The sequence below is a fragment of the Leopardus geoffroyi genome, chromosome A2 (genome assembly GCF_018350155.1).
Source record: "Leopardus geoffroyi isolate Oge1 chromosome A2, O.geoffroyi_Oge1_pat1.0, whole genome shotgun sequence".
Lineage (NCBI taxonomy): Eukaryota > Metazoa > Chordata > Mammalia > Carnivora > Felidae > Leopardus > Leopardus geoffroyi.
The window spans coordinates 108,412,016-108,428,019 of NC_059331.1; the positions used below are offsets into that span (position 1 = coordinate 108,412,016).

Here is a 16,004-nt window from a genome sequence, read left to right on the forward strand (position 1 = left end):
TAATTTGTTAATTGTTTCATCATGCAAAATTTAATCTTCCTCTGGTTTACTAGTTTGAAAACCAAATGTGCTTCAATTTTGCATCATGAGTCCACATAGACACCTGCTGTCTGATTTTTCTAATAGATCTACATTTTTCTCTGTTCACAGCTTAACTGACACATTTTAAAGATGAGACTAACGGACTGATCAGTGTCTTAATCCTGGAGATGAATATAGGCAAAGCTCAATGAAGAAGAACATTAATTGTTTTAGTGCATATAATTTTGATTACAGTAGTTCCCGTTCATATGCAAGGGATACATTCCAAGACTCCCAGTGGATGCCTGAACTGCAAACAGTACAAAGTCCTATATAGACACTATGTTTTGTCTTCTATATACATACTCATGATAAGGTTGAATTTATAAATTAGGCACAGTAAGAGATTAACAAGAGTAACAATAAAATTGAACAATTATAACAATATACTAGGACAGAAATTATGTGAATATGGTCTCTCTCTCAAAATATTGTACTGTACTTACCCTTCTTCTTCTTGTGATGATGTGACAAGATAAAATGCCTACCTGATGAGATGAAGATCGGCAAATGACCTAAGCATTGTGATATAGCATTAGGCTACTAGTGACCTTCTGGCAGTACATCAGCTTCCAGACCCCAGTTGACTACAGGTAACTGAAACCATGGAAAACAAAACTATGGATAAGGGTGGGCTTTTGTACTTAAATTGTAAGTTTAAATTGAAGGAATACTGGAAGGAGGGAAGGAAAAAATTCCAACTACTTTCAACTTCTCCTGCCATTTTGAACTGTATCCGGCTTAGGTAGGAACTTCATGTTAGTTCCTACCTAAGAAACACTTGGCAGATTTTTACAATCCCAATGAATAATGTACACACAACACTTAGGATAAATTTATTTAGAAATGTTTATTAACATTATTGTGACTATTTAAAATACAAGTATCTCCTACTTTTCAAAGTTTTGCATTAATGAAGCCACTTCACTTTTACAAAAGACCTATATTAGTACCCATTTTCCCTAACCTGTAAGAAACATGAAGAGAATTTTTGCGTCTATGAAAAAAGGTGAAAAGCAAAAATACACTCAGCGTTTGTTTCACAGTGAGCAGTTATAAGGGCTGTGCACACCTCAAGGAGCAAGAGCTGCAGGGCCAGGCTCCTTCCCACGGAACCACACTCAGCATCTCAGTGTCAAGCTGCCATAGTTTTGAACTGTGTCTCTGAGCATCTGTGCTTTATTCTGAGTTATTTTGTTCATCCATTAGCAAGATATGTCTTACGGTATCAGAAAAACCTATGAGAGATGTTTCGGATGGTTGGGGGGGTGGTCTGGGAATGCTCTAATGTTTTCCATATAAATTAATGGTAATTACTTCTTCAATTTGTATCATTTTGGCTGATGAAAGATTTCATAGGAAGGCTCTACTTTCAGGTGGCAGGGGAAACCCGAAACAGAGAATTACAGGTTTCTGAAATTACAAGTTTGTGAAAGACCTGAGGTTTTGTTTTTTTGGGTTTTTTTTTTGTAAAAGTGAACATTTCTTTCAGTTAGTAAAAATAGGTACTAATGGAGGTCTTTCATAATACGTAAAAGCAAAGCATAACGCAAGCTTTCAAAAAACAAAGGATGTTTGACTGCATACCTTCAAATTGCCAAAACAAACTGACCAAACATATTAGACATATGTATTGATCTGTTGTATAAACAAATTCTGATAAATTCTACTCATTTTCACTTCCATGATGTCTTTTTCTGTAATGTAGTTGCTTAGGTTATGTGGTTTTCAAAGGTAAATATAGCCTTATGCAGACAACTAATGTAACACATGTTTATGAAAACAAATATTGATATAAGCACAATTTTAGCATGCAGCAAAGAAAAAGTTGTCAAAAAATGCAAATGAAATCTTCATTCTTTTTAAGTTTTCTCCCTTCCTTTTCTCATACTCTTTGACTCAGATGCTACAAGTGAATATAACATGACTGTATTTGATATCACTTGTTTTCAAACCCATCAATAAAGGAAAGTAATTGCAGCACACTTTAATTTTAATAGAAAATAACATATGGAAAGCAAGCAAAAGTAGATAAGCATATTCACCTTTCATTAAAAAAATGGTTCATATAATCATTATATAAGATAATTATATTTCCACAGGCAGTCATAATATACTGTGGTTGTGGACTATTGATTAAAACAAGAGAATTGAGTACAAACTTATTTCCAAGCGCTGGAGGCAAGTTGTTTTATGCTTCTGACTCCCCAGAAAGCAATGCAGATGGAAAAAAAAATCTGAAGAAATAAAACACAAAGAGGAAAAACAATTAAAAGTGAATCAATACTTTTGTTCAACTGAGTTCTTTGAAGGGGAAAATGAACATCAACATTTTAGACACTATAAATTAATCAAATTGAATCTAGCAGTTGTTCACTGATAGAATTTACCCAACCCAACTTAAAACACATTACGTCGGAGAAAAGAGTCGGAGTAAAATGCTTTGTTTTTTTGGCTTTTATTATTTATTTATTTATTTATTTATTTATTTATTTATTTATTTCTCTGTCTCTCTATCTATCTATTTATTTTACTTATTTATTTATTTATTTTACATCCAAGTTAGTTAGTGTTTGCCTTTTATTTTTTATACTCCCAAATCTGGGTCATTTCTAGGGATGGGACTATGAAACTTAGATACTGAATGAAACAGAACTTTCTTCTGGCCTCTGGGCATTCTGCATGTGGAATGTACTGTATGAAATGATCTCATTGTTTATATAGTTTAAGAAGCATTTGGAAAAGGAGAAGTAAAAACAGTATAAAGAATCATTCCTCTCTGGGGCAATGTGATCTAACATGTTATGAACTTTACCCAACACGAATTAAATGTTAAACATCACTCCTGATTTACCTTCTCACTCTGGTGATCTTTCAGGTATGAAAAACTGTACTACAAAATTCTCTTTAAGATTCATGCCATAACTAACTCATAATAAGCAGCCATCAGAGTTCATTGAGTTTACTTCTCTGCTTTCAAGTAATATCACACATTCCCAACAAATCACCCAAATTACCCAAAAATAACTTGATTTCTGATGATCCTAGCAATAAGGATTATATAGTCATTCAGTAAGAACTCATGGTTGCAGAATTTTTTATTATGTGTAATCTAAATGCCATAATGCCATAACACACATATCTTCTCTTCTCTTGATGTAAAATCCAAGCACTAGTCATGGTCTTTACACCATCAGAATTCTCCTAAGCTAACTTTTCCCTTTACTCTTACCTATACACTAACATTAAGCTACAAGGTTGCTTTATGATCTCCATTTTAGGTGTTATTTGTATGATGATAAAAAAAAAAGAGTAAAGCCCAAACAAATGGGTTTATGCAAGAGTCTCTCCATATATTTTTTTTGTTTTTGTTTTTTTAATTGTGCAAATCTCCTCTCCAAACTACTAAAATATGACCAGTTCTTCTCCCCAGGAAGAAACACTATTCCTGAAAGATCCACAAAAATATACAAAGGAGCAAATTTAAGTAATAAGAGGCAGGCATGGGAAACATTCTGGGGTGATGGACTGGGGAGAAGCCAAGGCCATTAACTGAGGCCAGCCATCAATTCAAAGAAAATAGCTTGAATTGTGGTTATTATGCTGTGAAAGCCTGAACATGAAAACAACAACAACAACAACAACAACAACACCTTCCTAAACCATGGTATTAGATTCACGGCTAGGTTGTTCTGTTTCATATAGAACCTTTCATATGTTCTTTCTAGAGAACCATGATCCTTCACGTTAGTCACTCTGCAGTTTTGTTCCAATACATGCATTCCTTTCAGCCTATAATATGCACAATATAAAAAAATATATATCAAAAATGAAATCTACAGTTATGTTGAAGCAGAAGTCAAGAATAATATTAACATTATGGAGTTGCTTCAGAAATCAAATACAATATATTTAAAGGTTGGTTTTGATTTTGTTTCTTTTGACTCTAATTCAAGAAAAATGACCTCATGGGATTTCTTGTGATGGTGCCAAGCAAAATAATATCAAGGTGAAGAGTATTTATGAAAGCCCTTTGTGCAATGAATTGAATTAGTCTATGAAGATGGGTAATGTTGACAGAGGGCTAGCTGTAAAGAGAACTTTCAAATGGGACAGAGATGAAAAATGCATAAGATCAGTATAAACAGTTTGATTCAGATCCATAACATTTATGAACCCGAAATATATTTGGCAATAGAAGCTTTTACTGGTTTTTCAGGGTGCCTGGGTAACTCAGTTGATTGAGCTTCCGATTCTTGATCTCCACTCATGTCATGATCTCAGGGTTGTGAGATCAAGCCCAGCATCAGGCTCTGTGCTGGGTGAAGAGCCTGTTTAAATTTTTCTCTCTCCCTCTGCCTCTCTCACGCTCTGAGAGCGTGTCTCTGTCTCTCTCAAAAAAAGAAGTTTTTATTGGTTTTCAATTTAGTTTTTCAGGTCACAAGGATTCCAAGGGTGAAGGCTAGGGAGAAGGAAACCTCTAAACTATATGTAAAATTTTGCTGGTAAGTCATGATTCTCCTCTTGCCTACTCCCCACCCACTAGACTATCTATACTACCATCTGGGATCCTAGAAATAGTAACAACTTCTGACCTAACGAGAGAATGAAAAAAAAGTTCAATTCAGTTCATGCCTTTGTTGTTAACCCATAACTTCCCAACTAAATCTTTCTGCTTTTGAAACTATAAATCAAGTCCTATTTCCTTAATGACCCATCCTTAACTAAAACACGAGGATTTTATCTTTTCCAATTATCTAAAATGCTTTCAGCTCCTTAAGAAAAATGAGATATTTAACAATTTATAGTTGTATTTTGTTTCTTTGGCAGGTTTTGGCCCCATTTATTATCTCTTCAAAACATGGGGTGAGGAACTGATGATGCATAGAAATCCAACTCAGATTCAATATTAATGTGCAGTGAGACCCTTGATTAAACTAGCCATTGTCCTAGGTGCCTTATTAGATTATGATGTTTAAATCTCATCACAAACTTTGCCAGATTGGTACCCAATTTGTTCATGAGGCAATGGGAACCTAGAATTTATGTGGTTTAACAAGAAATCACAAAACTACTAAATATCAGAGCTGGGATATGGGTGTTTGTTTATATAGCATCTCTCAGAAAATCTAACTACACATCCTAGGATGTCAGTTCAGTGAATACGTCTTCCCTCTTTTTTTGTAGTGATCTGTACTTGCCTAATGATTTTTGAGTCAGTAACTGCTAGGTTTCTGACACTTTTCACAATCAATGTTTTAAACATAAATTGGAGTTTTTATATATAATGAAAACCAGATTGACACAGAATCATAAAAATTAATACAATGAATATGCCCTTCTCAAAATATGCATGACCTTGAAATAGTCACTCAATTGCATTAGAAAATAAGTAGGAAAAAATAGATTTTCTCTTGTATTTTTTAATGTGTATGCATATGTATCCTAAATATATATTTAATATATAATTTTAGGCTGGAAAATTATTTAACATGGACTCAACAAACCAGTTGATGATTGGAGTCATGCCATTTTAATTTTCTCTTGTCCAAACTTCCTCTTGATTTTTCTATCAAGCTGTCCATTTTGGTTCTCCATATTGATTAGATTAAATGTGTCCTTTGAAATGACTGTTGATTAACATTTTTCTCAATCAAGTATTTATTCAAAGAAGACAGGAGAATTACTACTTAGGCTAGTATAAGATTAAATGGCAACCGAAGCCAGTTTTTTGCAACATACTTCTCTAATCACAGATCTGATGTTTCTGGATATGTACAAACTCAGTGAACACTTATTTTATCCAAGTCCCAAGATTTTAACAGCTGGATTCAAAATATGAAACAGAGGAAGTTCACTCCTGGTGTCAAGCCCTCCTTGAGCTAACACATCATTAGTGGCCCTTGTCTTCAGGCTATTTCCTTGACTTCCCAGGGCCCTAGACTCTGATGCCTGAACTTTGGCCTGTACAGATGCTCTCCACGTTTCCTTCACTCTTTCCAAAAAAGTGCATCAATTGACAGGTGGCTAATCTGAACCACTAACCCATACTAAAACACCAGTGGGAACCGATGAGTTATTCTACTGCCCCTCCCCATTATGTCTGTGTTTTAAGAGGCCTTATTAAAAATGGCTCTACTTATGAGAAAATCAGCCATCTAATCTTAAAGGAGACAGAATAGTATCAGAAGAGGTACTTGTGTGCATGTGACATCTCCTCAAACTGCTATCCCTCAAATTACACAGCTAGTGGATTGTTCTTACACCTATGTACATATCTGTCTCTGTTGGTTTGAATCCGCCTACCAAATGTATTAATAAATGACCTGAGAAGCAAATAAAATATCATCTTAGGTAGTGGACTATTTCCATTAGAACTAGCCAGCAACACCCCACACTTCTCAAAACATTTAACTCTCAGATAAATTGCAAAAAAAAAAAAAAAAAAAAAAAAAAAAGAAAGAAAGTTTTAAAGTACTTGAAAAATTACCCACAAGAGAAACAAAATCTCTGAGATAGCTGAAATTTACTTGGATTCTCAAACTTGTATCTATTGGTACAAATACTTAAATAGAATATGCTGAGAGATAACATCTCATTTAATTTTATGCTTATCCACAGTGGCAATGTAATTACATATACAGAATCACTAGAGAATTTCACGAGCAAGTTAGAAAATCTAAGTCATTTTATAAATGATGGGTAAAGCTGCCTGATAAATTCTACCTTGACAAGGAAGAAACTTGAAATAGCATTTTTGTGATGAGTGATTACAAACTCACTTTTCGTAATTAAAAAAAATATATTACTCTTTATTTCACTGTGTACATTTTTGTGTACAACTTTTGTCTTGATTTCCTAAAATTCCCCTGGAATGGATATACCTACGTTTTATGTCTAAAAAATTATATCCTGCCTCTAAATGGAAGAATATATTTTTACCTAAAAATTATTTCTCTGACATTGATGAGGTTCATAAAATAACAATTCACTGACTATTCACAACTATAAAATGAAATGAAACAATAGCAACAATTTGTTTTAAGAGCAACACATTAAATATGCAGAAGTTTTTACTAAATTATTTGGATAAAATAAAACTAATTCTTTGTTAAATAACTTTTTGACATAATATCTTGGTTTTTTAGAGAGGACCATTGTCTGCTCTACAGATAAACAGATAAGAACTTAAACAGAGTTCAAACCTGAATTGCTTAAAAGTATCTCTATTTCCTATTAGTGCAAGAGACAAATAAATACAAACAAATCTAGACCAGAATTTGGAGCCAAATAGATTGAAAGTCCTGCTGAAATGAAAACATCAGAAAGATAACAGGTAATGATACATTTTTTTCTTTGAATTTTCAAGGATACAGTTTGACAAATGCCAACTCCAGAGAAATTGGGAATTCCTGATTTAACTTCCAGTACATTCTATATATATGACTAAAATACTAGGAGTCATGCACAGACAAACAAAGGCTTAAGAGAAATAATTTCCAACTATTTGCAACTATTACTTGGAAGTCTTGTGTTCTCTCTCTGACCCTATTCAAAGCATATACAATTACCACTATCTTTAATATGTGGTCTTATCAGATTTACTACTATCAAGCTTTAAATCAAACATTATTGATTTGCATTAGTTTTTAAATATGTATTAAAATTCTTAACTGAGGGAAAAACAATATAAAAATAAAGTCTAGGGGCGCCTGGGTGGCGCAGTCGGTTAAGCATCCGACTTCAGCCAGGTCACGATCTCGCGGTCCGGGAGTTCGAGCCCCGCGTCAGGCTCTGGGCTGATGGCTCAGAGCCTGGAGCCTGTTTCCGATTCTGTGTCTCCCTCTCTCTCTGCCCCTCCCCCGTTCATGCTCTGTCTCTCTCTGTCCCAAAAATAAATAAACGTTGAAAAAAAAAAATTAAAAAAAAAAAAAAAAATAAATAAAAATAAAAAAATAAAAAAATAAAGTCTATATTAATGCACATGATAACAATGCCTTATTTAAAAAGAATATATATTTCCTTCAATCATTACATATATTCTGATATAAATTTTCAAACATAATACATTAAACATACTATGATCATGTTTTTATAAAAGAAAATAAACTCAAAATAAACATTAGAACAAAAGTTTTAAATAATTAAGCTGAATTCTAAAACCTTAAAAATCAGGCATTTTACTATTCAGTGGGGGCAAAGAACTCTAATTTCAGTGACAAAACAGTACTAAGTTAATTTAGATAACAAATACAGAATCTTCATTTGTAACCATTTCTTCAGCTCCCCAGAGATGATTATCTCCTGTTGGGTATCACAATTTATTCACTATTCTAAGAGTCCACATAGCTCAAGAAAGTGTATATCCTTTTCAACAATACCCCTATGAAATATCTACTGTTCATGTATGCCACATTTGAGCTATCATGATAACATGTGAAACCACAAATATCAATAAGAACATTAGAGATCTCTTGGAGTTCTCCAAGACCTACCTACAATTCAGAGAATATACTTGAAGACAGTTGTCATGAATTAGCTACTGTGTATGCAAACCCATCTGGTCAAAATTGTATAAACTGTAATTAGCATAAAGTGAAAATGGATGCTACATTTCTCAAAAACATCTGTGGATTTTTCATCTTTGAATTCTAAATTATGAATTCAGTGTCTTTATAGGTACAAGACTTTAAAATTTTCCAATATTACCAACTCTTGTTCTGAGGGTATTACCATCCAGTAATAGGGATTTTAAAATTGCCCTTGATTACTTATTACATTCTTGCTCTCCCTCATGCACAATGATACATCTTCAATTTATGTTCATTTCCTGGAAAGCTTATAAATATTTTAATATACATAGTCTAGATTTACAGCCTTCATTCTCAATTTTTTTTTCAGGTTAGTTTTTTTCCAGGTTAGTACTCCGCCCCCAGCTTGAGGTTTGTCAAAATGACAGGTAAAAGGAAATGCCAAGCTTACCACAATTAAAGCATGGAGAAAAATTAAAGAGACAACCAAAGTTGATTATATGATTTATATTCATAAAATGGTCAAAACATGTGTCTTGTCAAAACTGAAACCTGACTTTATATTTTTCTAATCATCAAAACTCTTAATGCAGAAGGGTAAAACTTTTTTTTTTTATAACTTTTTAGTTTGAAATGCTGGATAAAAAGCAATACGGAGATACAGAGAGCAAGTTACAATAAGGTCAAATTAATAAAGAACCACATATCAATTGTGAGAATGAATGTTAGGTTAAACGTTGACCACTCTTTGGGAAAAATATCTTAGCAAAGGCGTACATTATAAAAAGCATCTGTTTACACTCATAATCTTCTTCTTGTACTTACAATGGAGCCTCACATTCTTTACCTTTTTAGGTGTGAGAATGAAAAAAAAATATCAGAGCAGTGAAAAATTCTAAGGATAGTCTATTTTAGTTTTTATGAAGTTGGGAATAAAACAAGAGTAGGAAAAATAAGTCACTCGATGAACATTACCTAATCTGACCTGAGACATTCTTATATATTAAAACTAGTAATGGACAACGCATTAAAAATAACATGATGCTGGGGCACCTGGGTGGCTCAGTTGGTTAAGGGTTTGACTCTTAATTTCGGCTCAGGTCATGATCTCACAGTTCATGGGTTAAATCCCTGTGTCAGTCTCTGTGCTGATGGTGTGGAACCTGCTTGGGATTCTCTCTCTCTCTCTCTCTCTCTCTCTCTCCCTCAGCCCCTCACCTGCTTGCTCTTTCTCTCACAAAAAATAAATAAACTTTTAAAAAGTTTCAAAAATAGCCTGATTCCCTGCCCTAAAAACTATTACTGTACTTTTTTTTTTTAAAGAAGATAGTTCAGGGAATTTAAAAATTCTTTCTTTTTTTAACTTCATATTTCTGCAAATAAGTTCTGGTTACAACTAAAACAACATTTCATTGAATTTTCCTGAGTATGCCTAACATCGGCACAAAATTATTTGGCTCATATACAGCATGTTTGAAACTGAAGATTTTTAAAAAAAAATTTAAAAAATATTTATTTATTTTTGAGAGAGAGAGAGAGTGTGAACGGGGGAGGGGCAGAGAGAGAGAAGGAGACAGAATCCGAAGCAGGCTCCAGACTCTGAGCTGTCAGCACACAGCTGGATCTCACAGCAGAGCTTGATCTCACAAACCTTGAGATCATGACCTGAGCTGGAGTCAGTCACTTAACCAACTGAGCCACCCAGGTGCCCCAAAACTGAGGATATTTTAATAAAATGTTGCTGGATTAATCATGGTCCTTAAGTATCCTAACAGAACTCTTTGTAATGGGGAAAAACATGACACTTAATCTAAAATTCAAAGTACTACACCTTTCTAATTCCCTTTTATTTCTGACTCCTGAAATTTAAGGCATTTACATTCTAAAATCAAAACTCTGTTTTAGCAAAAATTATCAAGACAACCATTCAAGTCTAGCTTACCAAAATGTAATTTTCATGGTGAATGAGGGGTGGTTTGTTTGCCAAATAATAACCAATATTCACCTTGCTATTTACCTACCTAGTTTACCTACCTATTTACCTTGCCAAGTAATCTCATCACAACAGCAGATTGATTTTCAGTGTAGTATACATAACAAAGGCCAGCTCCTGGCATCTCCCAGACATCAATCAGAGCCTACGTTTTCTCCCATGGAGGCAAATTTTAATACTTGGTGTACAAAATTTTATATATGAAAGACCATATGCTCGCAAATGCAGAATACCATTCAACACTGCTAGTCCAGGACTTCCAGTGTGCTGTTAAAAGAAATTCTTTGTACTTGCCCACTATCTAGGAAACAAAGGAAGTCTCTTAACAAATGAGTTTATTTTTAGGAAAAAAATGCCATGTTTACAGAAATAATAGTGATGTCTGGTTTTTAAAACACAACAGTATATCTTGGAAGGATGTGTTTTGAAAAGATCTCTTTGTATTGTTTTTGCTTGTGTCAAAGGGATGATTAGAGCCCCAGTAAATGGGAACCTCCCAGAGTAGGCTAAATAGAAGGCCAACATCCCACATATGGCTTGCAGCTTGGGGGATTTCTCTCAAAGTTCTGCCAGAGATGGGACTGCCCAAATGGTTTCTCGCGTAAGTCCTAAGTCATAAACTGCATCCTACTAGGCCAGCCATGCCAGAACTGGACCCAAGGGTATACAGAGTCTTGGCTGATGGCAAACAATGATTGCTTCCTAAGGAAGCCACAGCTGCCTTCCTGAGAGACACCCCAGATGCCTGAATTTTCCCTTACTTTCCATTTCTGACTACCTGTTCTGGCAAAAGTTCCAACAAAGAGGGAGGCAGGCAGCAGGCACCCAGCTGTTTTCAATATGCCTTGGCAATGTAGGTACTGATTACATAAACACTACAAACATTCAAAGAACATATTTTCTAGCTTTTAAGCTATAAAAAAGGTGTGAGCCTGTACCAACACCTTATATCTCCTCTTCTCCAAATAATGATAATGCTGACCAGGGTGATAACTACAATAACGACCATGATGATGATGATGATGATGATGATGATGATAATTAGGGCTTTAATTATGAAAGCCAAGATTATTAAAGGAGACACGATATCTTGAACTGCTGGGAAAGAGCTCAAATTATACAAGAATTGGAAAGATGTGAAATTTCCACATTTCATGGGCAAGAATATATTTTTTTCCCTTAGGAAACAATGAGGTCAAAATACGTAATTGATTCACTTGATGTCTTAGTTTTCCCACAAGTCAGGAAAAAAACAATCAGCTGTTACATCATCCATTTGCATTATAGCACATTTTTCTTTTCATTCACATATATTTAAAAATATTATTTTAAACTCTTAATATACAAGTTGAACTTTGAACAACACAGTTTGGAACTGCACTCAGCCACTTGAGTGCAGTTTTTTTTTTTTTCCATAAACACAGTGCAGCACCGTAAATGTATTTTTCTTCCTTATGATTTTCTTAATCATACTTTCTTTTCCATAGCTTCCTTTATTGTAAAAATACAGCGTATAATAATATTACATACAACATATGTCTTGATCAACTGTTTATGTTATCAGTAAGGCTTCTGGTCAACTGTAGGCTATTAGTGGTTAAGTTTGGGGCAGTCAAAAGTTATATGAAGATTTTCAACTGCATGGGTGGTTGGTGCTTCTAACCTCCACATTATACAATGGTCAGTTTTATGTAAAACATACAAGAAATTACATTAATAAAATATTGCAAAAGGTCTTCTGTTTATATTTAAGATCAGGTTCAGAAACCTAGTCAAACTGGAAGAACTCTGGAAAAAGAATGAGAGGATCAGACTGTCCCAAGTCAACACAAATTCTTTTGCCTCCAGAGGTTACTCAGAATTTCAGTTTCTGCCTCTAAAATACGGATAATAGCTTCATAATTTTCACAACTTTATCATAAATATTCACTATTTTTTTAAATATAAAGTTCTATGAACATATAGGATAGACAATTAAAGTGTGCTATTTTTCTTGCTAAAAAGATTCAGTAAACTAAAGGTGACAACAGAGAGTGACCGATAAGGAGATATAAATGATAGGTAGAGTTTGAAACATGACAGTTTTCAATAATGCCAGCTTTCCTGGGGCGCCTGGGTGGCGCAGTCGGTTAAGCGTCCGACTTCAGCCAGGTCACGATCTCGCGGTCCGTGAGTTCGAGCCCCGCGTCGGGCTCTGGGCTGATGGCTCAGAGCCTGGAGCCTGTTTCCGATTCTGTGTCTCCCTCTCTCTCTGCCCCTCCCCCGCTCATGCTCTGTCTCTCTCTGTCCCAAAAATAAAATAAACGTTGAAAAAAAAAAAAAAATAATGCCAGCTTTTTCAGATGGATGGTCCTAAGTTAAAAAGATGCTTTTAAAACTGTGAATATATAATTATTGTTGGGAACATATAATTATCTTACAAAGCAGAGTAAGAATTTAGTGGGCAAGTACAATTATAGATTGATCATTGTTCGAAGTATTTCTATTCTGTTGTGAAACATGGAGTTCAATGTTCTTGATGAGTTTTTATGATGCCAGCCTTCAAATACATCTTTCAGTGTCTTAAAATACTTTTAATTTTAATTCCTTTTTATGACAAAAAATATAGACTAAATAATAGTTTCTAATGATCCTCATTCCCACTTCTGTCACTAAAATACTGTTTTGATCCTTCATATTTCATTAAATTTCCTACTCATATCTACTTTTTTTTAATATTTGTATTTGGTAGAGAGAACAAGCATGTACACGTGCACAAGTGGGGGAGTGGCAGAGAGACATGGAGACAGAATCCAAACCAGGCTCCAGGCTCTGAGCTGTCAGCACAGAGCCTGACGTGGATCTTGAACCCACAAGCTATGACATCATGACCTGAGCCAAAGTTGGACATTCAACTGACTGGGCCACCCAGGTGCCAAATTTCCTACTCATATCTAAAATTATGTTAAAAATAATTGTTTTATATAATTGTTTAATAATACACAGATATTATTCCAGGGGGATGCTGAGCAATGTAATGGAAATAGTCTTCCATGAAAATTCTACAATAGACATAATTTTTTAGTAGTAGTATTCCTCGAAATATTCTTTGACAAATAAATACATATATATATATATAAAGCAAAGCTGAGTCAAGACAATTCTAAGTGGAACTAAGCTGATGGCATGATAAGTTTTTTTTGACTAAGACTGACAATATAATGTAAAGGAAGGGGCCAAATTTAAAGGACATAATGGAGGAAGAATAGTAAAATGCCAGCAAGGAATTACTGTTCTATACCTTTGCTTTATTGTAAAGCATCCTGCTAGACAATCAAAACAATTGAAAAGCCTTCAAAATTTTCAGTATAGATTCAATTTAGTAAAATCTAGTATCTTAAAGTCGCAACCACTAAAATAATAGTCTTTAAAAATAAATACCCATATTATTCTATTTATTATTTATTTAGCGCTAGGTATAGCACCCATAAGAAAAAATAGCATAGGACCTACTTCAAAGGCAAACACGAGCACAAAAAATTGCATTGAGCCAGTCCGCATTAGGTTGTACTCATCACACACATATATATCACACTCTTGTTTCTCGTCAGGCAGTCCACTGCTGACAGAACTCACTGGTAAGCGATATAGCCCCTGAATCCACACTTAGATCTACACAGTTTTTCGTGAAGTATCTATTAAGGACTGGTATTTTTGTATGTATCTTATTTTTAAATCTTCAGGTAAAATTATCTTCACAATGTCGTGGTTAAATATAAAAAATGTTTGGGGCACCTGGGTAGTTCAGTCAGTTAAGCGTTGGACTTCCCCTCAGGTCATGATCTCGTAGTCCGTGAGTTCAAGCCCCACGTCGGTCTCTGTGCTGACAGCTCAGAGCCTGACGCTTGCTTCAGATTCTGTTTCCCTCTCTTTCTGATCCTCCCTGGCTCACACTCTGTCTCTCTCACTCTCAAAAATGAATAAATGTTAAAAAAAATTTTTAAATAAAATAAATGTTTTACTAAAATGAGGTCAATCACAGAGATATGTTAAATTTCCCACTGACTTAGCTTATTTGTAAAATGATTATTTGCCATAGCTACCTTATAGGATTCTTATATGAATAAGAGATAAATCATCTTCATTCAGCAGATAGTGTTTCCTCAAGTACTCATAACTCAGTGTTTCGAAGTTGTATGTTTGAATACAAAAGAAGTGGCTTTCAATGATAATTCCACCTTAAGGAAGTTATTTAGTGCTGCTATATCTCAGTAACTTTACCTGAAAAATATGGATTATCTTACAAGGTAGCTGAAATAATTAAATGAAAGAATGGACATAAAAACTTGGGGTTTCATATATGCAAGTGCTCAACAAATATCAGTAGTTTAAGTTGATGCTATTTTGTTATTATTGCTACTACTGATATTAGGTCAATTTCTACAGCAATGTTTTCTAAAATTTATTATGAAAATATTACAGTTCTTCCCCCCATTTCATTTAGCCTTTAAATTTTTCAATTATTATTTGTGTATTATAAGCTTCATAAAAAAGACATTTCTTTTAAATGAAGGATGAGATAAAACAACTGTAAATAGAAATTCTAATTTTTACTTCTTTCATCCCATTGTATCCTATCTATCACTTTTGAAAATCACAATCACGGGATAAAGAAGCATTCAAAATTCCAAATCAGTGTCCTGGAAAAAACACTGAGAAACTTGAAACCTGATTTCTTGTCCCTTTTGTCATGAAATGATCAAATGCTTCATATTCTCTGGATGTTAGCTTCGTTTTCTGTCCAATTAGAGTGGAAATAGAAAATTTATACGGTCTATTCTGTTCTATTATCTAAAAAAAATAACAGAATTGGCCAACACAATATTGTAATGCGAGAGAGGTCTGAGGATAGCTCCCAAAATAATTAAGTTTTTAATAAAAAGTATACATCAGAAATACTTCTTCATCTTGCCCTAATTACTAGCACCATAAGGTAATTGAAATAACAGAGGGGATGACAAGCGAAAAGCCTTAAAAATATCAGTTTTCTAGAGAACAAATTAATGGTTCCAGAGGGAAGGGGCAAAATGGGTGAAGGGAGTGGGAGAAACAGGCATCCGGTAATTGAATGAGTAAGTCATGAGGATAAAAGGCACAGAATAGGGAATAGAGTGAATGATATTGTAATAGTGTTGCATGGTAACAGATGGTAGGTACAGTTGTGGTGAGCATGGCATAGAGATGTTGAACATCTATGTTGTGTACCTGAAACTAATGCAACATTGTGTGCTGACTCTACTCAAATAATAAAATAAAATAAAATAAAATAGCCACTCCCCCCACCAAATTATTTTCCACACATATGAAATATATGTAAATACTGGCAAAGGATGGCAGAGATGGATCCCAAAACATCCATT

General features: G+C 34.3%; 1 protein-coding gene across 4 annotated transcripts in view; it reads right to left on the minus strand.

The window, feature by feature from the left end:
• Positions 1–912: 912 nt before the first annotated feature.
• AGMO (alkylglycerol monooxygenase) overlaps positions 913–16,004 on the minus strand; it is a 383,631-nt gene continuing 368,539 nt past the window's right edge. For all 4 annotated transcript variants that reach the window (XM_045494981.1, XM_045494979.1, XM_045494977.1 and 1 more), the window contains one exon: positions 913–2,318. In XM_045494981.1, the coding sequence (XP_045350937.1) occupies positions 2,244–2,318 (75 nt within the window). In that variant the 3' untranslated portion in view covers positions 913–2,243. The remainder of the gene's footprint in view (positions 2,319–16,004) is intronic.